The sequence below is a fragment of the Dermacentor andersoni genome, chromosome 1 (genome assembly GCF_023375885.2).
Source record: "Dermacentor andersoni chromosome 1, qqDerAnde1_hic_scaffold, whole genome shotgun sequence".
Lineage (NCBI taxonomy): Eukaryota > Metazoa > Arthropoda > Arachnida > Ixodida > Ixodidae > Dermacentor > Dermacentor andersoni.
Window position 1 is genome coordinate 274,805,803 of NC_092814.1, and position 27,762 is coordinate 274,833,564.

At 40.8% G+C, this 27,762-nt stretch overlaps 1 protein-coding gene across 1 annotated transcript; it reads right to left on the reverse strand.

Moving 5' to 3' along the window:
• Positions 1-37: 37 nt before the first annotated feature.
• On the reverse strand, positions 38-27,234 carry LOC126547607 (uncharacterized). The gene is made up of 6 exons (XM_050195502.2): positions 26,727-27,234; positions 26,122-26,182; positions 25,954-26,025; positions 24,676-24,812; positions 24,483-24,588; positions 38-21,889 (listed from the first exon to the last, which is right to left on the reverse strand). The coding sequence occupies exons 1-6, from the start codon at positions 27,049-27,051 to the stop codon at positions 21,799-21,801; spliced, it is 792 nt and encodes a 263-aa protein (XP_050051459.2). The 5' UTR covers positions 27,052-27,234; the 3' UTR covers positions 38-21,798.
• Positions 27,235-27,762: the final 528 nt, after the last annotated feature.

Sequence of the window (27,762 nt, forward strand, 5' to 3'; positions counted from 1 at the left end):
TCTCAAGAGCAGTGACTGGTTAAAAAGAAATACTAAATAAGGGTCTAGAAACATATTTATTATACAACAATGCACCAGGTGAATTAGTAACTACAATTCATCACATCAGTCAACACCGCTATAAACCCACCGCTGCATAGCACCCATATATGATGGATGGGAAAACACTTCATAGAACAACATACACTAATATACCACTAAGAACGACTAGTTTATAAAATACTGGTGGCAATAGTGCAAATAGTATAAATGAAAAATACAAACAACACATTTACTCACTGGCTGATGAAAATTGCAAGGTATACATGAAACCAAAGCAATGAAAGCAAAGCTGCCTTTGTGCACAAGAGGCCAATGATTTCACTATGCACACAACAAGTGCCCCATAACATTTATTTCTAAAGCAAACATCTGCTATGAATTGCTGCACCTTAAATTATCTAACTTTCATCTAACTTAAATCATGGATCGCTTAGTATTGCACAGCTGTCTGATGATGGGGCTTCACACACATTAATCTGGATATGCAGCAAAGTTGGCGGTTTGTAAATTGATGCTTTCACGTATCGTTTGTTTATATCTTGAAAACAAATGCTCTTACAGTGCTGAAATACCACAATGCAAGAATGAAAAGTGTAAAAGAATAAACAAGATTTGCTCTGGGTGCTAAACAGCCTGCAGAAGTAATAAATCAACACAAGCTGCCCAACATACAGTTAAAGTAAATGGAACAGTTTGCAAGAGAATCAAGGGAAACTAGGAGCTTAATTGTGGCTACTACAGAAGTAAGATGTCACTGAAGCTAAGGAAAGCTTAGGGACATTGAAATATTTTCATTTTATGCCTTTGTTCATATATGTGATAAAAATGAAAGTATGGCAAGATGTCAGTAGCGAGATGCGTGTGGTGCTCTATTAATTGAGCTACAGTGGTGGTCATCTCCTTCACTTTCTTCGTTATTTATGCACAGTTGTCCACTCTTGTGAGAAAACACCTCATTAGTGTTCCAAGTACCAATAGCAGTTTAAACTTGAAATGAAGAGCCACAGATTAGTCCTCCATTAATAGCATCACAATCGCTGTTTTTTTTTTTCTTCAAATAAGGCAGAAGAAACAAACTCAGATAGGACTGAATACTAACGAAGCGTTTCCCTAACAGTGGAAGACAACATGCATGCATGCTCATGGAACATAGACTTGAGAGTAAGCCAGTGCTGCTGACAACCATAGTGGCAGATGTGGAACATCCTTGAATCAATTGGTGCCTTCTGGAATATTATCTTAAGAACAAACAAGCAAATGGCATACAGACTGTTTTTATACTGTATATGTAATTCTACAATTAAAATGAACTGATGTGCCACCTTACTAAAAAGCAAGAGCTGTGCTTCCCTACTTTGATTATAGTATTGTGTGTTGGTTATGTAGGACACAGGTATGATGACCGTTTACATTTAATTCCATTAGCACAACTAAAGGCACAGCTACATCAGCTTCTACAAAAAAATCCTTTAGATACACTAGCTACGCTATGCGGAATGATATGGCAAACATGATACACCAAGCTTTTATATATAAACTAAGCTTTGCAACTTAGTTTATAAATTAGCTGCTGCATAAAGAGACTATGCAAACCACAGCAGAAAAAAGAAACATGAGGAGGAGGCAGTGATGACAAATTGATTTTGCAGTTTTAAGTGCAGTTTAAAATACCATGATTCACAAGGTGCAATTTTAGAATATGGATGCTAACCATGATGAAAACTTGCACTGAGAAATTTCAGGAAAGCTGGACTGATAATCCTTGATGGAGCGAAGTTCATACATCGAGAATAAGAGGGAAAAGTTAATGTAAAGGCAAAATGCTCGTTCTGCTGCTTCTGCATGCACCTTATCCTTAAAACAACTGTAAATCCAGACAGTTGAGAACAGTGCTGTGATACAATCATCCAGAATTTTCATAACATAGAGGCAGGCAGAAACAAGGAAATGCAGTATGCAGAAACTGTATGCAGCTGAATAAATTATAATTACAAAGCTTTAAGCTTTCACCCATGCAAAGTTCCCAAACATGTACCTGCGCCAGCTGCCAAGTCTTGACAGCCAGAACTTTGAATGTCTAAAGAATCTGTGTAATGTTCCTGTTCACCCTTTTTTGTATAGTTGTTTTTGGTAATATTCATATTCATGACTTGCTGTGCACACAAGTGAGAAAATGAACGGTATAGCTACCACTGGCATGCTTTTTTGGATGGGAGAGAATAGCATGTACACAGCCATGCAAAAAACATGTTGCACAGGAGTGTGGGCATATTGCTTGCTACACTAGCCCTGCACAATCTAACGGCAACCATTGTGATATGTCACAAAGCTATACCGGAGCTGCAAGAGATGCTATAGTGGAGGGCGTTGGACTAATTTTGTTTTGTTTTTTATGTACAGCAAAATTTTGATACACAAGCACATCAATGTCCTGCACTCGTAGTAATGGGTGCTGCTGCTGCCAGAATCGAACATACAACCTTGTACTCAAGCAGCAGAAGAGGGAAGAATCAGCACAAGCAAAGGTTGTTTGAGGGCCTCTTAAATTGTGTACTGGTATATAGCTGGCTTGTGAACCCTGTTGCTGTAGCTGCCCAGCCAGCTCACCATGTGTGACCACAGGCAAGCGAAACACAAAGTTTCAACTAATTAGCATGTGTTATTTCATCTCCACTTTCTCCACTTCGCGTGATGTCGACATATTTGAGCTTGTATACTTAGTTTGAGACCTGCGCCATCTTTCATGACCAGGTGTGCAGCAGTGCGAAGTAGTACTCTCGAGTTATTACTTGCACGGTGTTCTGCTTTATAATTTTCTATTTGCATTTCATTTGTCCATTACAGTGCAAACATAACGACCAAAAGATATCTAAAGTGGTAGAGATGGGAAAGTAAAGTATGCTCATATATCAGCCTTTGTACAGATGCATCTATAAAAAAAAAAAAGAATCAAAGTGGGCATTAATGCCAGCAGAAAAAAAAAGTCACAACAAAGTATGTCATGCATGTTAAAGCCTCCAAACTTTTAAAGTTATTTAATTATGATTTTAAATTAGGTTAATTCGGCCGATTGTTCACATACATGCTTAAAAATCCGAACAAGTTAACAAGTTATGTCCCGGTAAAATATGTGCCGTCATGCAAAATGTTTTGTTAGAGTAGTCCTAGAACACTGAGAATATGGTATAATTCAGCCATTGAATAGAGCAGGAAAATAACTATTGATTGAAATAATATATATACCTTACATAGCGAATTTTTCAGGAGTGGCCACTATTCTGAGAAAATGTACGTTGGACATGACCAGATCAAACCAACAACGTTCTGTTGTACTTATATAAGCCCATCAAAAGATCACAGTAAACATGATTCCACTGTTCCAGCTGCAACTGCACCATCCAATCAAAGTGGAATGATGTTCTCATGTGCAAGTGTGTAGGCCAGTGTTCCCTGAGCTATAGGGGGGGGGGGGTTCTGAAGCTGAGGGTTAAGTACACTAGTACACTATGAACAGTAGTAAAGCTTGAGAAAACGATTGTCAATGAAAGCAAAATACAAGTTGAAGCTCAACATTGACTCAGAAATAGGAGTTATAGAGCTTGAGCTCAGCCTTCATTTAAGAAACACTGCTCTAAGAAACGAGTGGACTTTGGCCACTAAACCTTTAACTCCCAAGTTGATTTTGGAAAATGTGGACAAATTCCCTACTTGTTGCACCAAATTTTTGCACCATGAGACCCATATTTCAAAAATATATGACACTTCTGGGCGAGTTCCTACACACCAAAAGTAAGAAGACTTGTTCTAGAAAAAGGGTTTCCCTGAATTCCTGCTAAGTTTGCTTGTTTGAACTCATGATAATGAAAGGAATGTAGATAGCCAAATAACATACATGAGCTGTGAACAACAACTGCATGGCTTGAAACTAGATGATGAACATGGGTTTCTCCTCACAAGCCAAGACAAAAGAACTCCAGCCCAAGAAAATTGGGCTCATCTTCAGCGATACTGGCACAAACTAAAGACAAGCACAGCATAGACCCAGACTTAGGAGTCAAAGTCACTCCTGCTGGTGTGCATACATATCTTTTTTTTACATTGGTTTTCAGGGCTGATTTGCACAAACTATATTAATGGGGCATAGAATGTAGTGGTGACACATTTTTGGTAGATAACAAAATGGCAAGGTTTGGGGAAGAGGAGGCACGATCAATGCTATCACACACTAACAAGGAACAACATGGGAATGTACAGCATTTGTCAAAATTATACAGGCATGATTATAGCTGCCAGTGAGGCTTGTGATGGAGCTCCTGGGGTTACAACGCTCTAAATGGAGCAATGACAGAAGTTCTAGCCATATTGCTGGACTGTTGGAGAAGCAATAAAAACAACACCACATGGTCCCTGTGCTAACAATGGTCACGCAGTGTGGCCTGTACACTTTTGACAAAGTATGTACATGAGGAATCTTCCGATGCTCTCAGGCAAAATCGGGCAGAGCCCCACTGTGTGACACTGGCTTACTTTCCATTGGTACAACAGCCATTTCTAGCTTGAAGAGTGATTTCATTTACTCACCACCAATACTAAAGTGCACTTTTCACACTGGTTCTCAGAATTACAAGGTGAAATTCTAAAGGGGGCTGGCCTTGCAACACTTTTTTAACCATGGTAAATAAACTTGCACAGTCAAGAGACAATGCTGTCGTGAACATCTGAGCCAAATATTATTCCTGAATATGAAGGTGGGAGCCCATAATTATGCCCGAAAGCCTGTTAGTCCATTCCTTCAACTTTTCAGAACCACTGCAACATTTATTCGTCACCCTTAAATTGGAGCAAACACTATACAGTTATGCCTAGTTAACAACAAATACTTATGGAAAACAAAGTATATATGGAGGGAAAGAAGAATATGCTTTAAATGAAGTTTGTTTTTCACACTGTGCTGCGCACTAGAATTGAACTTTCACAAGTTGGAGTGCATTCTAATCACCACTATTTTAAAAGAATTGCAGTGCACTTTGAAATGCCTTACTGGCCACGAGGACTGTGATGGCAGGCTTTGCAATGATGGAATTCCCAACAACGGTGCTTTCACTCAAAGAAAGTGCATCCAAGAGAAATGTCCAAAGAATTGAATCCAACAGAAACATCAAAAGAATTGAACCCAGCAGAAGAGTGCATTAGGGAGAGCTACAGCTTGTTGACAAAACTAGCACATAAAAGGAAAGGCTCGATCTGTCTCCACTGACTTCTGCACACAAGATGACTGTAGAACAGCGGAAAGACAAAAGGCTCAGTCTCTCATTTCAAGAAGCCTGTACTCTTGACAGAAAATATTAGTACCAAAGCTACCATAGGGAAAGATGCTGGCCAGTGCAGTCGTGCTGACAGCAATGAGCAGTGCTGGCTGTGGCACGCTGCATGCATTTCACTGCCAGTGTGCAAAGGGCTTCTGGCTTCTTTCATTTAGAGGTGGTCCTGTCTATACTGACACTTTTTATATTAACACAAAATACACTCTGGGCTTTGTGCTTGCTTCTGTGCCATGTCTATTGTCTGGGCAGAGAGTTTCTGTGTTAATGGGGCACATACGCATTGGAAAAGTTTCATGCTCACAAAAATTTCCATATTTCGAGTAATCCACATTAACGAGGTTCATAAGAATGAGGCAAAACTGTAAAAGATTTCTTGAGACATCATGACTAAACAGTACCTCTGGCAGAAGCAATCACAAATAAATCTCATCACTAAGGGGATGGTGATGCCATATGGTGGCTGTGAATGATAACACTGCTAAAACCGTGGCCTATCTGAGCTTTCGCATTTATTGAACTTGAGGTTGTGTGGCACAATCATCTGTTGCAGTGACTGGCCTCAAATTGAGGTGATGCAATAGACGATGCATTGTGACGATGGGCTGAGCACGGCAGCACAGCTTTGAATGCAGTTCGTACAAAAAAAAGAAGGGAAATGCTTTGAGGGTATGGCATTTGATTGCCAATAACTCTGTTCAATCTAGGTGTACTTAAAGCATTCTTGCTAGAAAAAATTCATGAGATCACACATTCCACACCTTTTGTAAGGTGTTTCAGGGCTCCTCTAAGTGATGAATGAAAGTTATAATTTTTTATGCCAGAGCCAGGAATTTTATGAATTCTAGGGCCAGACACTTGAGAATTCCCTACCATTTTAATCTTAAAATACACTGCCTTCTATGAAGCCTGTATAAAAAACATTTATTAGCATGAAGTTTTTTACACACAGTTCCTCATGTCTTACTTGAAACTGAAAGTTTATCACTGAAATAAGAAGCACGAAATACATATTAACATTATCTATCAATGATGGTAATATTTAGTAAAGAAATAATTTTACTAACCTAGCAGTAGCTTCACCATGCATTTAAGAAATGCAATGCTGTGCCATCACAAGACATGGCACAATTGGAGAGGAACAAGAATGCTTGGTAGAAAAGCAGTGAATATGATATGCAAAAATAAGAACTAAAGAAAAACCTATTTGAGTCCAGAAGGTGAATTATGTAAGATGGCACTGAAGCACAATTTCAGCTGCTTTGTGCCATGTTTTATAGAACATATCATAAGCAGCCAACAAACAAAGACACCGAGGACAGACAGCATAAGAAAAATTTTGAAGTGAATTAATGAAATGATAATTAATGGAACTGAAAGTGGATGAAAAGACAACAGGCTACCTGTGGCCATACCACTTGAGGAATGGCTGTTGGACAGTTACACATGGTGCAATTTCAATTTACTGTTTCTTGCTATTTTAAACATATTTTATGTGATATCATCTGAAACAAATCAATGTCACCTGCAATTTCTTGAGTCACCAGATTTATGGATTCAAAATGATAGTGTAGGCTTAGGACATCTCCGCCTTGAATTTAGGTGCCAATAAATGCCGCTTGTATGCAACTACTGAAGTTTCCATCAAATACCCAGAGTAGCGCCAGAGATATGGAAGAAAAGGTTACTTACTTCCTTAGTGAACTAAAATTAAATTCTGAGGTTTTACGTACCAGGATAACAATCTGATTGTGAGTGGGACTACGGATTCATTTTGACCACCTGAGGTTGTTTCACATGCACCGAAATCCAAGTACCACAAGCATTTTTGCATTTTGCCTCCACTGAAATGCAGCCATCACGATCGAACCTACGATCTCTAGCTCAGCAGCACAACACCACAGCCACTAAGCTACTGCGGTGGGTAACCTTAGTGAATGCAACCTATGTGGAAATAAACTAGCCTTGGTGCCATAGTAATTGCAGTAATTCACAAATTGCACAATTAAATAATAGAAATGACCATCCTATTTGAAAAATGTCCATAGAAAACGTTCATTCAAATTGTTCTCTTGTTGATGGGCCTCACCAATATAGGCTGCAACATTTTCTCCTGCAAAAATATTTATGTTGCAATAATGTAACAACACGAACAACACGTGTCTGCAAAGATATGATTCAGTTTCACAGACTCAATGATTAATCCAATGCACAGTATTTCAAATGAAAATAGCATGCACTTGGCACATTTGGAACTACAGTGTTGCATTGCATTGGCAGGGCATATTTAACAGAAATGTGCTTTTACAAGTGTGCTTCCATGCAAGTAACCTAAAGAATACAAAATGAGCACGCTACCTATGCTGTCCAGGCAACATCAATTCCTACCATTGACTGAATAACAACCATCACCGTAAAACAAATGCAAAAATAAGATCTTTGCTACTGGCCGTTACTTCTGACGTGGCACACTGGCCAGTATATTTGCCCTTTGTCCTGGCCACATGTGCAATTGAGCTGCTGCCATGATATGCCAGTCATCACAGCAAGTAAGATAAAAACAGAATAAATTAAAAATATGTTACATTCGCACCAGTTAATAATTGCAGCCTCATCATCACAACACATCAGTAGTCTTGTCACTGGCCATTTCCAGAGCTCTAGCACAACCTTTTCAAGTATTTTTTTCAAGTTGAACGTAAAATGTTACAGTGCCTAAATATAGTAAGGTTAAAAATTTTACTTCCTCGAATTTTTGCTGGCAACATTACTTTTCAGGATAAGAGTGGTGCTTTTGCTCAAGCTGCAGCCAATTAATAAACGATGATGAAATTCCAGTGAATATTTTACAAAAATTATGTGTTCTATTCATTAAACCATGGTAAATGCTTTTGCATTCCATTCGCATCATTATGTGGACACAGTGGCCAGGAGTCAAACCTGTGGCCTTCAGCTCAGCAGCACAATGCTGCAGCCACTGAGCTACCATGGTAGGTACAAATTAGGAACCACAACTGCAATTTGGTACTCAATCTTTGGAGCCATCCAAGATGTGACTGTCACTCCTTACTCCTTACACGGTAAGCGCGTGGCAAAGTACTTCTGCACCATCCAATTCATCTCGCAGCCTGTACTATTAAGTTTCCAGACGAATATCAGACCACCCTTATTGAATTCTACAGCTACAGTTGCAATGGTGTACATGCCGAGAAACTAATGGGGCTGACAAATGATTTTCACAGTACCTACTTTTTCGTGCAATCGAAAGCTTACTGTCTGGAGTGCTTAGTCCTGCAGTGGTCAAGTAGAAAAACTGCGGAAAATATGACTTTTTCAATGTGTCATCATGTTTGTGTAGTTCTATCCGGCACACAGTGATAAGTGAGCTAGCAGTGAAGCAAAAAAGTGTAGCTCCAGTCATAAGAAATTAATCTTTTCTTTATCAAGGTGTCTGTCATACGGCTCACGCTTTCATGACTGTTAATTATTTCTATTGTCTTTTACGCTTCACTATCCAAACTAAATCTGAAACAAAACAGTTTCACATGTGATAACCTATTTCCATATTTAGTAGCGCTGATGCTCTTTTATAGCACGAGCTGACAGCATTTTCTAGCTCACAGAACACTAGGAGCCTAGCAAACTGGAAAATATACATGTATACATGTACATGTATGTATGTACAGTGCTCACGGAATGAAACGCGTCAATTTAGGGCTAAGTAATGCACATACTTTCGTTTCAACCGGCTGCAGTTCGTGTCACATCGACGTAATTGTGGCGCGTACACTTACATCGGAGTCCTCTTCACCGTTGGTGACCAAATTCCTAGCGACATGACATGGTGCTCTCGCGTACTTTGCACATATGTAGGGTTCTACTAAACGCTCCGTGTCCTATTTCATTCCGTGAGCACTGTAGATGTATGTATGCATGTACTGTACATGTACATATACACTGGTAAATATACATGTAAAGATAGTATGCTTCAAAGAAAATAACAGTGCCAATGCTAAGTCAAGGACCTCAAGGTAGTGCTTATCAAAATGGAAAACATTCTTAATGTATTCAGCAGTAAAATATGCTGCACCTATTATACAGCAATATGTCCAGCTGCTGTATTAGGCTGCATCTCAAAAGAAGACACAAAGGCATAACAAGACAAAGAAAAGGCCATCTATACTTTCAGTTGTGTTATCATCAGTCAGCCAGTCATAGAAAAAAATTATATTCCAAGACTTTCTCTCCACCCTACAAGCAACAAAGTTTACTCCTCATTGCTCCAGAACTTTGCAATGTCAATTGTTTTCATGCCAGATAGCCTCCACACCCACTGTGTAACATGCATAACTTCTAGCAACACCACAAAGCATTCCTATAAACATGACAATCACAGCATATTGTAATGAAGGAAAAATGAGACCAATACAATGAACTTCATCATGCAACTGTTCACTACTGGAGATCTCTGCAAGTCGGTTTGCCATTAGAACAATTAATACAGGAGGCAGAGGACGCACATGAGCACCTAATTTTAACGCTTGTAAATAATGCACTGGCAATGACAGTCACGAATTGCTAATTACTGTCTGCCCAAATAGTGCTGACTGAATAATTCGTCAGGTTCCCCAGTATACCCAGATGTTCAATGCCAGTGCCAACAATCATAATGAATAGACAGTGACTTCATAAGTTTATAGAAAGTGATCTGGGTCTGCTCAAAAGACTGCAAGAAGTGAAACATGAAAAAGTGAACCACATGCAAAAAGCTGTGGTCCCTCTAGAGGCACTAATGAAGTGAATGGGATGGCAAAAAAGGGAAAAAGCATATGTGCCATGAAAGCTGTGACAGTAATGTCCCAATTGTTTGGCAACTTCTTGGAAGTAAAGATGACCAAGCAATACACTGATTTCCCCATGCTGAGAGTGCTTGCGCAGTGACCCTGCTGGCACCATGATGACAGTAGTCCTCACCATTTTCCCACTATACTTGGGCTCAAGGCAACCTTAAGAAAATGCTGAGAAAAATGCCACCGTGGATTTTTCCAGTGAACTTTAGGGGAAGTTAGGGAGTGAATCTCCTCAACCTCACTCCTATTGTAGAATGTTTTATTCATGCCTCGCTGCCTTTTTATCTCGAGGGCTAAGCAGGTTTGTTCATAGTACAAACATGTTTCTTACCACAAGTGCCTGCCAAGGATTACAACTACTACTACTACTGCCAACATGCTTTGTGTCAGCGGCAGCTTAGTGAAACTTGTGAAATCGGTCTACTTCACCTCTATAATGGCCAGCCTTGTCTCTATTGCACTTAAAGGGGCCATGACGCAGTTGTTCAAATATTCTCAGTTTATCATTGTAACTGACAATACAGGCATGCAAGCTTGCACACACACACACGTGCGTACACGCACACACACACAAAAGGAGAGGCTTTCAGTGCACATTTTAACCTGAAACTTCGATCTAGAATTGTTGCCTCTATTCCTCCTCACTGACAGCAGCTGCCATTCTTGGTATAGCTGGTGTGATGTAAAGAACTGCAGCGCCACCACTGTGTTGTCTGCTCCAAAACATTCTGAAACCACACACACGTGTTGCCGAAATGCACCCACCACTGGGCTGACATGCACATGCAAAAACGAAAACACACACGTACCACACACTATGACTGTGCATATTTCATTTTGTCAGCTGCCAGTGTTGCCAGACTGCTGTACAATTCAACTGCGATATAAATTTAATATAATTTTTTTTTACTGCATGGACACACCCACATTCTACCAGCTTATTGTGGGATGTGTACGGTTTAACATGCAATGCATAATTCAAGCTAGAAAATGTTGTGTCAAGTATGAAACGGAGCACAGTAAATTATGTCCCATTCAGCCATCATCAAAGGCACAAGTGCTTAGTCATGGTGCAGTGCTCTCTTATGGGGAGACCTGGGGAGGCATTCTGTAAGTGTCCATGAAGTGGGCATGTCCATTTTCCCTGCTAATGAAGTTCTGATTGGCTAGGCTAGGGTACACATACGTGAGAAGAACATGTTCACTAAGTGGACACTTACAGAATACCCCTTTTGAATATTCAGGCGTTTCATTTTTGTGAGATAGGCTGTACAACAGCTACAATCCTGCATGCCCCACAGAGGTTGAATTAAAAAAAATTTACTGTCACAGTTTTATGTCATTATGAGAGCAATTTGCTACGCTTGACAAAAACTTGTTTTTAAACACAGGTGACAAATGCCAGACTACTGTAAACTATATATAAGGGAATAGGCAGAAGCAGCTCTAAATCTAAGGGCACCTGATGCCTGTGGTTAGGAGAAAGTTCTTGAGGGATCTCTTTTTCTAGTAAATAAAGGTTAACTGCTCTTATCCCCACCCTGTACCAACTACAAAGCAAGATACCAGCAAATTATTTTTAGGAACTAACACTTGGCTTCTGAAATGTCAAGGGTACCTTCCATGCCATACAACTGAATGTTGGAAGAGTTTTTGTTCCCCTCTCCATATCTCTCTACATAATGTATAAGTGGAACTGATTTAACACACACACCATATTATATCAGTGACTGCACTGAAAGAACTGTACAGACATGTGAAATAGCTGAGCTTGTGTAACAACCACACCCCCAACTTTGAGCAGGACTCCATTAACAATATACGATAGTATTTTAGATTTTATCACCATATGAGTCACGCCTATAACATCAGCAGGCAAAAGGAGCAAACTTCCCGAGAAGAAAGCCACAAACTCTGCTTAGCCTTGTAGAGCCACTAACAGCTGCACTGTGCATGCTACATATGTGCTCACACTTTGTTTCAGCCCCTATGAGTATGCAGTAGTTTCAATCTGTGAAGACAAAAACGCTAACTTTAATGCAGATACCTTCACGTGAACATAAGTTCTTACCCTTGTGATAGCTGTACCCTATACTTTATAAATAATATCAACCGGAAACTATAGCTATAACACGAGTCTGTGCTACATGGCACGGTGGCTGATAACCAATCACAACCAGTGAGTGCCATATTCACATACAAACTGAGGAAAAATTTTCAGCCATCATTCACAAGACACTGGTATTTGGAAATGTTCCCAGAGCCAAGTATTATACATATGCTTCTTGCACGCCAAGGTTTCTGGTAGCTACAGTTAGCTGATGTTACAAGGTTGGTATAGAGAGTCTGGGCTGGCCCTCAAAGCAGACCCTTGAAATCTATCAAAAATATAAGTTACCAAGGCTCTGTGATATTAACACACCGGTGTGTTTATAAAAAAAGTTAAACATTAAAGATTCTAACCCCCGTATTATAAATGCATCTTAATTTGAAGCCCACGCTTGACTTGATTTAAATGACACCTGTCATGAACGCACCAGGCATCGTTTATATCAAGTCAAGCATGGGCTTCAAGTTAAGATGCATATCCGAATACAGGGGGTAAGTGATCTAGCAATTAGGAAAATGACCTAATAATATTTATGTCCTAAGCCTGTAGCTGGGCTAAGAAGTGTCACAGTTGGATGGTTTATAGTCTAAGTTTGGTTACCTGGGGTAAAATTTTACAGTGCACGTCTCTGCAAATGGGTGTTTTTTGCTCCTACCAAAATGCTGGTGCCACAGCTGCATTTCGAACCAGCAAATTGGCGCTTATCAGCAAAAGCACCTGCTCCTGAGCCAGCAGAGCATATTTATAAGGCATGACGCAATTCATGTGCATGAATGTTGCCTGTTGAAATGCCTAGCACTTTTTGCACAAAACCCTGCACTAGTAATGGAAGATTTGGAGCTAACATGTCATAGCAGTAAAGTATAAGTACTACCAAATGTCAAAGAAGCACTATGAAAAAGACCTCTGGCTCAGCTTTGTAAGAATATTTGTTTCTCTTCCTGTGTCTAGTGCACTTGAATAGCTGAAGGCATACCACGATGCTATAAGAGAGAAGACATGCAGAAGGCCACAAGTATAGCCTTTATAAAAAGTATAAGCCCTATGTGCTACCTGCAAATGCCACTGAAATACTACTACAGTGATGTATTTCGGAATCAGGGACAAGAGAAGCAGCATGGCGATTGTATTAAAGATGGAAGACATAGGGGGGATATCACTTTCTAAGGGTGTGCAAACATTCAAAAATTTCAAATAAGAAATAAAATGGTGCCCTTTCTGACACACTCCTCTAATCGAATAGCAGTCGCCATTTGAAAATGCAAACATTTTTTGAATAGCTTACATCACAAATACAGCCTAATCAAACAAGAACCTGAAGTGAAAATGCCATCTATTTCATCTTGCACGAAGAACGAGGAGTTACGTAGGGCATGTTGCATCACTCAGGCAACTAGACTTTTCCAGGTAAGCTGTGATCATTTGCATTCATATTTAACTCAGACGCATTCAGCTGTGGGTACTGTTTGGTACTAATTATTGCAGCTGCATCGTTGTGTTCAAACTAAATATGAATAACATGATCTTGGATTGTAGTGCGAAGTGACACAAACAGAGACTAGAATCAAACAGGACAACATTTGCTTCTAGTCTCTGTCCGTGTCACTTCACGCTACAATCCAAGATCATGTTACCGTACCAACTCGCCCAACTTTTTATCCTGTTGAAGTAAATATGAATACATGGGATTGTAACATCATCTTACGTGACAGTGGCATTATTGTATTTTTCTATGTATAAGCCATGTCCTCACATAACCCGCACCTTTAATTACAATAACCACAAAGAAAAAAATAATCTGCATGTGTAACCCACAGAATTAACTGCACAACAAAGCTTAAATCTTTATAGAACGGTCTCGCGGATGCACGACACTTCCACGTCGCATCTTCGGGCAGTGTCTTTGTTCCCCACCTATTCAGCTACACTGATAATCTTCGGCTACGCTGCAAAGGACTGCTGTCAAGCACAGCATGCATGATCAGAATTCTGGTTTGTCAGTGCTGCGTGTACTATTGGCCAACTGCTAACCCAGCGAAAATGCAAAATGGTGGTATGAAATTAGGAGGAGAATGGGTAACCACGAAAGAGGGCAGAGAAAGCTACAACACATAGATGTGGGGTTCCCTACAGGAGGTAACGAAACTTTATGTGGCAGAGAACGTTGCCTTAAGCTGTGGCTTCACATCAGCCCAGCTCGACCTGCTGTGAAGTCACACCTCAAGGTGAAATTTGCATATAATTTGCACTGACTTACTGTTAATTTTTTCAAACTTTTGTTGTTGGTTATATGCAAAAAAATACGGTATCTTTCATGAACATTGTAACTAAAGAAATTGTGCTTTCTTTGTTTTGCGGTCAACGCATATTTCTGATTTAGTTTTGAAGGCATACACAAATGCTAAAGGGCTCACAAGGCTATCTTCTAAAACCTCACAATGGTATTACACGAGCATGCATGCTGCTATCAGTCCCGAGTATACAAAAAAACTCATTATTTGTTTTTAATTCTACATTTGTGCTTTCATTAAAGGGTACTTGCTTCATAATGTGCAGTGTTATGACAGATAGGATGTGAACATTGCTCTATCCTAATGGTGAAAAGGCTTTTCATTATTCGAAAGCTGTATAAAAAGTATTTGATATTCAGTTTGTTTCCGCTTATGTTTATAGAAAATTGTTTTTGTGGTGACAGTGTCCAAAATGGAGAGGTGCTACACAACAGGAGACTTGTATCCCATCAGACACAAACCGACAAAGCTCGGCTATGAAGTAGAGCTGACTGTAATACTCCATTTTATGTGTGCTATTTGGCCAGCACCGACTTTCTCGCATAATTTAGTTGCTTCAGTGAGCTCGTTATACTCATGCAAAAAGGATAGCACGTGAAAAAGCGTACCTAACAGAAGCTGTGCCCTTGTTTCTGACGTAACTGCTAGAGTACAATATCTCCAAGCAAGCAAGAAAGTGGCACCTTTCAAGCCATAGTAACGCGAGCTTGTTAGCTTTTATGAAAGCATGCAGTCCAGGTGTCTTTTAGCAATTTATGATGGGCTCAGACAAAGCTGCACCACCATTATTACTGGGGTCAGGAGCTTGGCACAATGGATAAGAAAACAAGAATGTGAACTGAAATGGCCTGTTAAGAATACAGTCCCAGGATAAAAAATGGCACAAACGATAGCACTGGATATAGTGTTCTGGGCCACAATACCCACTAAGAAAAGGCCACAGAAAGACAGGCAACACAAAAGGAGACTTCTGGAACAGGGCGGTATGCACGGTCATTTCCATGCAAGCATCCTAGGTTTTGCTGATGCTGAGCAATGTATGTTATTGTAAGCAAGATTCACAGCCTTAATTTATCCACTTGCGAGAGCCACCTTCTGCTGTAAATTGCCACTTCAGCAGCCATTTGTATTGTATATTGTATTGTTATTGTAATATTGTATTTTTGTTGTTTCTTCATACCTACATCTTTTGTTGTCTTCTGTACCCACCCTGCTATGATCTTAAAGGGGCCCTGAAACATTCTTTATCGAAGTCAAGAAATGCATTTGAAGTTAAGATAGACTATTTCAAAAATGCTTTGCAGCAAAAAGTACTTCGATGCATTTAGCAGAAGTGGAGCTAATGGCAATCAAACATCACGTTTGATCCCCCTTGTGATGCTCTCGCTCCTTCTTCAACACCTTGCAATGCGAAGGCTATGGCAGAGCAGGGCGTGCTCATAACGCTCCGCGTACTGAACGTCACCATGGCATGCAGTTCAAATTTGATTTTGTGCAGATGCACAATTACCAATTTTGGCACCTACGACATGCGAAACACGGTTGTCCTGAAGGAGAGTGCTTGCCACGGTATCTACACGTATAGCAGATGCAGCTACATGCAACTGTAGTGTGTATGCACAGCGTTTTCTTAGGGCACAACGGGACTGGAGTGCGCGCTTGCGCTCATGACTTCCAGTCTGGCCGCGCTACGTCGTGCAGACCGGCTTAGTTCTGTACCAGCTTCACCGACGGATAGTAGCCAAATCTAACTTGCGCCTTTTGAAGCGCTGTCAATAGCTCAATATGAAACGATGTCTGTCAAAACGTCAAGCCAGGAGCGGCAGGAGTAAGCAAATGCTGGCTAGTGTATATGCGGTCTGACCTTAAGTTTCGTGTGGTGCAAGGCTAGTTCAAGGCTAAAAACAAATCTAAATTAGACCTGAGGGCTACGACACTGATAAGCAGTGTGGCTAAGTTTAATTCTTGGCTGGGCCTGAGCAGACGATAGTCGGCTTGGAATTTGAAAGCAGATTTTCACTTGCTTCAGCATGTTTCTTAAACTGTGTCAATAAATCTAGCAGTAGGAAGAAGCGGACTCATTCAAACACCAGTTTTGATTAATGTCAGCACTAGCAGCTTCATATGGCAACCTTGCAGATGACAACATATGCAAGCAGCCAGCGGCTTTGAAGTGGGTGACAAGAAGTCCTCGTTTGAAAAGAGAGCACTTGAGAAATATGACTTTGCACTTCGTCTGCGAGCTCCACACGCCACGCATGACCGCAAAATTTGGCGGACATTTCACAGCAGCGTATGCTATCCGTGGACTGCATTTTTCACCAAGCCTGAGGGGTGTTTCAGGACCCCTTAAAGAAAGATCACGATATTAAACAAGAAAAAGGGAAAAAATGTAGAAACCAAAAATTTTCTTTTTCACATCATATCTACTTTCTAAAGGCAGGTAACAATGAACACCGCCAGTTATTTCGCATAGAAAAGGCTACTGTAATATTACTATTGTTGACTTCCGTTAATTCGATCCTGATGAGACCTACGAAATAAATAATTACCCGATGGGTCGAATGAAAGAAAATGCAGAAAAATATGCAAAAACACACCACTGATTCATTTAGCAGTATTTGCCCTATTCTGACACATCCCCGAATCAAACGCGTGCGCACTTTCTGTGTTCGAAGTAGAAAACTGATATAGAAATGACATTAAATCTCCTAAACAAATCTGAAATCCAACGTGCATCAAATATTTTAGCAGGAAAAATGGGTAATGGGCTAATATGTATTGCACATTGGTGGCAGGTTTTCCAGAGTCAGCTTTGCCGCAATACATACGTGATATGAGGTAAAGCACATGTACACCACGAAAGTGGTTTCGGTTTTGTGTCCGACTGAGCCGTGCCAAGCAATTCTTAAACCAATTTTCTAAGAAAAAAAAAAGCGCATTAGAATTGGGTAAACACCATAATAAGATATTGTGAGCTACGGTTATTGCTTGAAAATCCTCCTAGGGTAGGCCAAAAATAGGTGTTTTCATTGGGAGATGTGTTCAACGAATTAAACAACTCCTAAGCTTCGCCGAGACAGACGCTGCCACTAAAGGGGTCGCTGTTGGGGTCCCCATAGAGGCCAAGTGGGTGCGTGCTGACTGGTTAAGTTTAAATTATCCGGTGAAGGCCTATTTTAATATAGGAACAATGAAAGTTTGGGCCCATAGAAATGTATGCGCACCTGCCGGAACCTTCGGTTAGGATTGAATTAACTGGAGTTGAATTAGCAGCAGTCAACTATATAAGCAACTCTGTACGCAAAACAGGACCATGGTAGCGATGATTTCTCAATTCACACGACTTCATTACTATGACCATGTGATGTGATTATTATAGCGCAATTGAATCATATATGCGAATGTAATATGAAACATCAAAATATACATGCAAACGCAACAAGGAGCATCGGCTCTGTCAACAAGGGTGAAAGGTCAACTCTCACCAGCTTTCATGTGCACCTGCATATTCTGGTTCACAAGCGCTCGCATTCCTGAACGGGACAAAAGGAGCATGTTCAGGGTGTTGCCATTACCTCCAGCTTCAATGCACACACTCACGTGTGAAATATACACACAATTAAAATACAGAATCAGCCAGTACAAAGTGTCCCTGGCATCTCCTTTCTCTTATACACAGAGCTGTGTATAGGTGGCATGGTGAATCCAAAATTAATGGTGTATAAATGTCACTGTGTGTAACTAGAGCTGTTGATTTGCCAGCTACATAGACTTCTGTTGTAATAACAAAGGTACAGAGCTCTGGAGAGTGGGGGCAAGCATTCTACATATTTTCCAGAGCTCTGTAACACTATGAAAGCAATAGAAGCCCAATGACAACACCTACAGTTGGCTCTACTAGCACATAGCTTGGCCTGCATACGGCAAAGAGTGCACTACTAGTGCCAGAAGGTTAGAACATGTAAGAACAGGGAGAGGGAAAAAAAATAAACAAAAATAACTGAAGTACTGTTTAGCCTGGGCACATAGCCACAAATTTGGCGCCGTGATCAGCACTTCGTGCATGGCCCACACATTACAATGCCCACTTCAAAGCTACTTGCTTAGACTGCACCGAAAGTAAAATTTTTTTGTAGATCTTGTATACCATAAATTTTTAGAGCTGGCACTACATTGTGCTACTCAGGATCGCCATTAAATTGTACCATGCTTCATAATAATGTTCTTTCTTTTGCCTATTTTAACAGTTCTGTTGTTCTTTTACACTTCTAGTGTTTTTATCCCCTTCAGGCACCAGTTAATTCTGTCCAGAGAAGATTCAGTTTTACCACATTTGTTGCATCATCAGAATCATGAAACACCTACAGCTGCAGAATAGATTAAGATTTTTTTTTTTTATCAGAGTTCTGTCACATCCACAGAGTGTAGACTCCATGTGAGAACTCTCTACCGAAACGTCAAATATAAGAGCATCAAGTGTTTCTTATTTAGTGTACTTGAAAAGCACCTATCAAGCAGATTGAAAAATATATCTGAGGTAAAACATAGTGAAAACAATGACTTGCTACACAACAACATACTGACATCGAGAGCGAACACCCAACTGTCCTCCTTCAAACTCGTTTTAAGAAGACACTTCACATATATTATTCAAACTTGCAGTACAATCCAATAAGAAGTGTTTCAAGGTGTATGTGAATTGCTTAAATATTACTTTAATCAGTGCGTTTCCTTTTGATGCACTATCTTGGCGTGCGAAACTTCACACGGTGCCTGAAGGGGTTACACAAATGTGCCATGATCATTCTCAACCAGCAGAGCTTTTGTCAAAACCTGGATTTCATACTTGCTGAGCATGTTGATAAGCGTTGCTAAATGCCACAGCACACATTCGTAGCCCTGGTGATTGTCCAAAGGAACCCATAATGAAAACTACTAGGGTGCACAGGCTTGAAAAGTTGCACAATGTCTCATGTCAAAGGGCAAGGCCATGGCAAGACTGCTTTAGAAGCAGTTTTCTGACAGTGGACGATCACTGTATAAATGAACCACGGAGGAAGGAAACTAAGGAGAGGCCCTGACGTCACTCTTTGTGAAGCAAAAGTGAAGCCGGAATTTGGCGTTGCTCATGGCGATGCTCCGCCTTTTGGGCCACCCTCCTCTCTTGTTTACTTCTTTCGCGAAACCACGCCGCGCTGCGCATGGTGTCGCGCGCGCTCGCGCAACATCTGGCAGAGCACGGTGCAGGTAACACAGCGCAACAAGACACGGTGACTAACGCAAACGCGCCCACTCAGCGCCTTTGCCACGGCCCGAAACCTACCAGAGCAACACGTGTGAGCGCTCAAAACCATAACAACGCCGCCATTGTGGCCCAAAAGGCGTGGCCATACAACAAAAAAACCAAAAAAGCAGCAAAAAAATGAGAACCTACTACGTCATTTCCACCACACTTTTCTCCTAGCGCGCGGAGGGGGTAGGGCCTCTCCTTAGTTTCCTTCCTCCGTGAAATGAACACTGTTTCTGAAAGTTGCAGAGCTAGGCCAACACATTTGTGAAAATTAGTGCAGATTTTAAAAGCTGTTGATCATGATTATAAAGAGCAAATGCACAACTGAGCATTTCAAATTAGTAACTAAGCACTAAACAAATGCATTTACCTTATCAATTCTATTCTGTACTGTTCAAGCACGTAAAGAGGTGCACGGAGGCATGTAGCACAAAATAATTTTGATGTTGGAATGCTTGTCTGAACGTGCAAGTGACTTGTACTTTGTGAGATTCAAGACCTGTTACACAAGAGCCACTTGGAGCTGAACTGACAGAAATTTGACAGGGGAAGTCCACGGAAATGAAAAAGAACCCACAGAAATGCAAGCAAACTGCATCAGGGATAACAGCCCCCTTCCTTCATGTTTAGTGCTCTGAAAACTCATTCAAATCAACTGAGTGTAAAGTTATAGTGCCCAGTTGGCCTGAATCTTTCTAGAAAAAGAGAACTATCACCACAGAGTAAACAAAAAATGCTCATGAACCTCTTAACTGGTTTTGAATATACAGTTTGACTACCACTAAACCACCAAATGGGTTCACTTTTCATCACAGGCACATTTCAGTCTACTGGTAGTGCTTGCCAGCTGCTATTAACATAGAGATAGAATAGTGTAAAGAATGGCATTTTTTCAGACTGGCTGGCACAAGGAAAAGTCACTGCATGCTAAATAAATAATCCTTAAGGTGAAAAGTAATCTCGCATTAAAATGCTGAAACTAAAACACACTATTTTCTCTGCATGTGTTAAACAGCAATCTTCAAGCTCAGCGTTGGCACAGTAGCTATTTTAACTTCTGTCACTTGCAGCTGTTATTTAACTCAAGCCCTTGTATGGGTATCCCGTTTGCAGCCCCACGATTAATAGCACCACAAAACTAACAAAACATGATGATGTGACAAAACAGGTCGCCTAGTCCATAATACCACACAAGAGCAACTTGATGAGTGAAGTAATTATACCTTAGCATAAATTTTACACCAAGCGTCAGTAAAGGCAGCAAGTGTAGAACTTTATAATGGATCTTAAAAAAAAAAATGCTACAGGTTGTCAATGCTAAATGTCATTACAAGGTAATAATGCAAGTGATTGTAAAAAGAAAACTGTGCAATATTTTGATATAAATGAGAGAGACAAGGATAAAATGGATGGCAAATTGCAGGCCGAAAAATGGCAACCAGATCAATGAACCCTTGCTTGCATTTTCTGAACAAAATGAGCAAGTGGAAAGACATTGAACATATTAAGTACAAAGAACAGCCAAGCCTCCAGCAGCCCACAATACCACAAACCGAGAGCAACACATGACTGAAAAAACAACAACTAAAATACCAAAATGGCCAGAAATATCAGTTTGCCAGAATGATATCTAAATGGCTCTGGAACATCTAGATGCCTAAAAAATAGCGCAGGTGTAAAGGCGCTAACGAAAAGATGACACACTGCATATAACATCAGATCAATAGCTCAATGAATATGGCAAGGTGCCTCTGTACAACATGGTGGTGCCCAAAAGACTCACTATTACCGACTGCAGAACACTTCCTAGAGCAGTTTTTGCTGCCTGACTGTGGCACAAGCTGCTGTTTGATGTGGCACATAGATACCCAAGCAACAGCTTGTCAGGTCCTCACACTTCCAAGATGCGATCTTGGTCACCAACAGTGTCGACATCAGGCTCTGGAAGTGTTTCGTCTACCTCTTCTTCGAGTGCATCAAACCTAGAAAATAAATGCCATCCTCTGCATTACTTATGAAGACATACATACTAGTTTACTTTTAAATAAGATCAAACAAATATGCTAGGTCAATATTTTTAATTCTGAGAAAAAAAAGAAGTTGAAAATGTTCACCAAAGGAACACTATTCAAAACTCAGTTTTCTAATAATAGTAATGATAATAATACAGCCAATTCCTGTTAATTGGATTTTTTGCTTAGTTCAAGTGCACTGGGGAGTCTGGGTGAGAAACCATACATTGTTTCTGCCAAGGGGAGCAAAGCGACCCAGCAGTGCGCAGTGTGGGGGGTGGCTTAGGTAGAATGCCACTTAGTGGCTGCAGACCAAATTTGTTTTATGCTTCGCCATTACAAACTCTCTATCAGCTGCGGTGTTTCCATTTGGACCGTTTTGGCGCTGGTTCTTATGTAGTGCACACTACCATAGGTTGGGGATGAACGGAGCAGAGTGTGTCCTCCTCTATAGTACCTAGGCACAGTCCCAAGCTTCTTCTCTCACAAGTCGCGCATGTACACAAGTGTAGGACAAAGGCAGCACAGCTCTCGCATGTGTGTGCCCTTGACAAAATGGAAATATGCTCTGCAGTGATAATGACGACTTGCGCTGTGCCTTGAGTGATGTCTCGTTTGAGGATTTTGTCAGCGGCAATGACAGGTTAAGTCTGGGCCACTGGCCAACAACGACATGTATAGTTATTGCTAAACTGTATGGAAGTAGACTGTGGATGATAACTGCTTACTTTAAGCAATAAAAACCATTTGAAACCTGTTGTTTCGCTTTATTTAGGGCAAACCCGAAATGTGGCTGAATCTCTCAACAGCATGATTTGGTTGCTGTGCCCCAAAACAAACTTTGCTTCATGCACCGTTGTGGAGATGGCCATTTCTATATCCATACTGTGGTTGAACAAAGGCCACAAAGGCTTTGAGGAGGCTCTACAGGAGTAGGGCATCCTTCCAACTCAGAAGCTCAACACTCTGAGGAAGCAGAGAGACCAGGGAAGACCAGAGAAGAATAAAAAGAATCTCTAGAACACAGATAGCTGAAGTTAAATCTCGGCACAGCACTCTAGCGAAGAAAGCCTGGCTGGAGGAAGGAGCTCACAAGGGTTATAAAAGCACCACCTATGCAGCAGAAAAATTTTGAAGCTTTTACGCTTCTGGAAAGACTTGCGTGCATTCTGGCCAAGTTTTATGCATATTCATTGTCTGCAACAGTAAAAAGCCTGTTTAGAAACTTTGAACCTCGTGTTTCTTTTTTCTCAATCTTAAGCTATTTTTACTATTCATGCACAAACATTCCTGTATCTAATGCGATTCAACTTCAGTCAAATTTTGCATGTTCATGCACAAGGATGTGTAGAATGGAAGTATCTAGGTTTTATTGCAATTTGTAGCAACTTTGATCATGTGCATTTTAGGGAATTAATCATAAATGTTCCCAATAACTATAGTCAAGTTTTTTCTCTATATATATTATAAAGCTAACAGAAAATAATCTTTGAACTTATTTGCAATTACTTGTTTACAAGAAGCAACATAGGCTATCTGATAAGACTCTCTTAGGCCTGGTATGAAGTCCAAACCTTTCACAAGAGGCCCTACTTTTTCCACTTCCAGGGAGCACAGAAAAATATAAAGATATTGAGAAACTGAAATGATATTCGAAAATAGAATAAACTTTATATACTGTGCATAAATTCCATCTAATTAGCTTTATTATTATCGAAAATGGATCTCTGAGGCAAGGCTGAGGTACCACAATCTCAGCACACAGGTATTTTTGCATTTTACATCCACTGAAATCACTTTACTCTTTTGCAAAAGTGTACTGTGCTGCGAGCAGGGTTAACACAGAGCATGTGACACAAAATTCAAGGGTAATTCAAGGATTTCAAGGTTGCTGAAATACAAACTTTAGTCATACAAATAAACTAAAAAATATTCAAATCTCCTTCTTCTTAGTCACAATTCTTCACAGCTAAGCAGCCACTGAATTGCACATATGCTTCAAGCTCTTTAGGTGGCATTTCATAGTCAACTTTCCCATTGTAACGCAGTCAATCGCCTTGTGGCACATCACACACTTCGCTCTATGAGTGTTGGTAGTGTCCAGCTTCATGCAATAATACTTGTCACATTAAAGTCAAATGGCTTTCTCAAAATGTATTTCTCAAGCCATGGTTTCAAAAATGAAGCCATGATGGTTGCAATGTAAACCAACAAAAGTAGTGGTACGGCCTGGTTGCTTGATCAGGCTTTGTCTAGCACCACTATGGCATGGCAAATTAAATAAGCCTGTCTTCAATGGCAGTGGGCATGCCAGACTGCAATCACTTAGCGAAACTCGCTACAGAGAATATATAAGATTGTTTCCCAATAGAAAGTGTCCACGGCATAGTGCCAATGCGGGGTTCGTTATTTTTGAATGTTCAGAAGTCGCCACCAACTCATGCTTTCAAATAAATCAAGGAGTACATTTATTTTCAATCTCTCCAGATTCGAGGGTTTTAAAGGATTTCAAGAAGATACGAACACTGTGCAAGCATTACAAAGACAAAGCCAGCAGAAGTACCTGTCATACGATGCTTCTTTGTCAGCCAAAAGAGCCTCCTTGACCTCAAGGTGATTCTTGTAGGTAAGGATGAGGTAAAGGACACACAGAACTAATGTTGTGGCACCTAGAATAATAATTTTAAAAAACGGAGGAGGGGGAGCATGTGAAACTATTTACCTGCATGCTTTATCAACAAAATGTGTGAACTCACCAGCATAGCCACCTAACCAAGAACTGCTGTGGTAAGCAAAGCACAGGATGGATAAGGCCAAGTAAAGGATGCTTTTCCGCCACAGATCTACCCATCGAATTCCTCTCCACAGGCGAAGGCAATAGCCTCTCTCCTCCCTGAAGTCAGAGAACACTGAACTGTGGTAAATTTGAAAAAGACTAGTGAAGAAGGAACCTGTATTAGAATTGCAATGCACTACAGGTCTAGTCTGTAATGGTTTACAACTGCTGAACATCAGTCTTTTCTTCTGGGAGATTGAACTCATGAGTGCAGCCCGCATTAATTGTCTGCTTGTCTGCCAATAGTGCAAAAACACCTGCATAAAGAAATTATGCTTACTTCTACAGCTTAGTCTGCCTGCTGCTACTATTACTTTACCTACATGTGTCACGTCGAGTTCATTGCTTAAAAAACTTCATATTTAAAAAACTCTTTTAAGTAGTCATCCGACTGTACTCAACTAAAACCTAAGCTGTCACACTACCACTGCTCTATCATGAATAACAGTGAGACGCCAAAGTTATGCCCTCCCAGCAATTATTAACCAAATAGAAAAGTTAATTTCTTGTGCAGCCATGCCACACTCTTTAACTTATTCTCTGCATTACTATCACTCTTCAATGAACATTTCTATGTCATAATATCCAAGTGAACAAAGCTTCACTGTGTACAAAATTAAACTAAAAGTCATGTCATAGTCAAAGATAAGACTGTCTATCATGGCCATTTTTCATGATAGTAAGTTATTAACTAGATATAGCTGGATGCAACACTCGAGTCATTCATTTACACTGCAGTGTGATAGAGCTTCAGGATGAGACGTGTGTCCCCAATTAACAGAGGTGACTTACCTACTTAAATACCAATCTTGTGCACAATATGCAGTGCCCAGTGACAGTTCTATAATCATACTACATGAGGAAGCTACCAGATAGGGAACTCGGGATGAGGTATTGCATCTCCTTGTTCTGGCATTTTTCGATTTTTCACAGTTTCCACAGCTCTAACAAACTAGCCTACCAATTCTTCCTACTAATCTAGGTCTACATGTCTGCTAGCACATGCTGTATGGAGGCTAGTTGGACGTTTACAGTGTATAGTGAAAATTTTCCTGCAGCAGATTTTACCTTTATTTTAATCTTCCTGCTTCTTTTTCAGTGTGCAATTATAAGTTTCCTAAGCAGACTTCTATTTTCTTTTTTTTTAATGAATACACATTACATGTAGTACATGCAGCAGGTCATGGTACTTACATACCTTATGCAGACCTCGAGGAAAAGGTCCACAGCAAATGCTGTTTCAAAGAGCGTAATAAACACAGCTGACACCCTGAAATGTGAGTTGGCAGATGTCAGCGCATGTCTTCACAACATTAATATTGAAGTACATTAAATGACACAGCTACAGAGAACATCTGATACCCACAGTATATACGGCCCCAAGGAGTCGCCGTGATACGTGATGTCAGCGCCTATACCCCAGTAAACTACAAGTGCAAAGAAAAGAACGGCATCAAATTAGATGGAGAGTGCGAGCGAGTGAGGCACATGGCATGGTGTGAAAAAGGGTTGTTTCCGAGAACAGCAATTAGGAATTGATTTTATTACAGAACAAATGCATACCCTGCTCACGCGTGCAAGAGCATTAAACGAGCGTTACTGAACAGTGTCCACTGTAATAAGAGAAAAAAATAATTCTGGCTTGCTGCTCGGAAAATTTTGCGCTATAAACAGGATATACGTGCTCGGGTTTGCAGGCATCCACGCTGCTAGCACACGTGCAAGCAACTTTCAATGACACTTGCACAGTGAAGGGCAAAGTAACGTGGGATGACATGCTTCTTAACGCGACCTGTTTACGCTATCTCGCATCATTGTTTAACGATCACTGGTTTAACGATGCAAGCAGTAAACAGCGTGCACGTCCTACGATACCCCCCAGTAGCAGTCCCCTTCATCTTTATTTTTTTCGCTGCTCGAGCTTTAAGTGCTCACAGTTTTAAGTACATTGCTAATACAGAAACAGCTCACCTATTGCAGAAAAAATGCCCCATACTCGTGTCACAGGTGTAACAAAGTCTAGCGTGCGATATAAACCCTGATTTGGTCGATAGCTCATCCTCGCGACATTTAACCTGAGCACCGGAAACGAAACACGAGCGAAACCAAGAACGACTTCCGCTGTTTTTCTTCGGGTAGTTGGGGTTCGCACCATCAACAGCGCAACGCAGGTAGGCCACCCTAACGCAGGTACGCAGGTTAGTGCAGGCAGAGGCAGGCATAGGGTGAAATCTGGCGCTGCTGCGCTGTGGTATGCCAGCGCCTCCTCTAGAGGAAGCGCTGGGTATGCATGCATGGGAACGCCCGTGAGGAAGGAAATCGTTAGGAGGGATACCGCAACGCAATTGAAGCCAACCTGGTGGCCCTGCACGTGATCGCACGTCAAAGTGCGCGGTTGGTTTTAGCCATATATGTTGTATAAAAATCTATGAATTTTCATACAGTAATTATTATTAAGAAATTCTATGGTTTTAGCATGGTTCTAAAGTTTCCGCTCTGCAGGCAAAGCCATAGCAGGGCAGCCGAACAAACGGACACCGAATAAAAACTACTGGCATACGTGACTGGCATATATAACCACGCATAGCCATGAGAAAATCTATGGGCATAGTTGCGCCTACTGGATATATAGGCGTGCGTCTATTTGTCGTACAAAAATCCTTCACGTGACCTGATCCTAGGTGCCTAGGGACAGCATCATTTAGAGATTTTTTAGAAGGCGCGATGCTGGCGCCGACCGACGCCGTGGCGTGTTCGTCCTCGGCGTGATCGTTCTCTGGACCGCGCGTTGTTCAACATTGCTCATGTAATCGTGCGTGCGTTGCTTGTGTGTTGGTTGTAGGTTCTGTGTTACTTGGCGGAAAGCCGTGAGTAGTGGCGGTGCAGCAGTGCGGCTTTGGCCTCGGTGAGCTCTGGCACTACAGAATCTGCGTTGCGTGACCCTTGCTTTATTGAGAACCCGGCGGTGCTGACAATTGAAATATCGAAGTGGCCTAGCGCCTCAGCA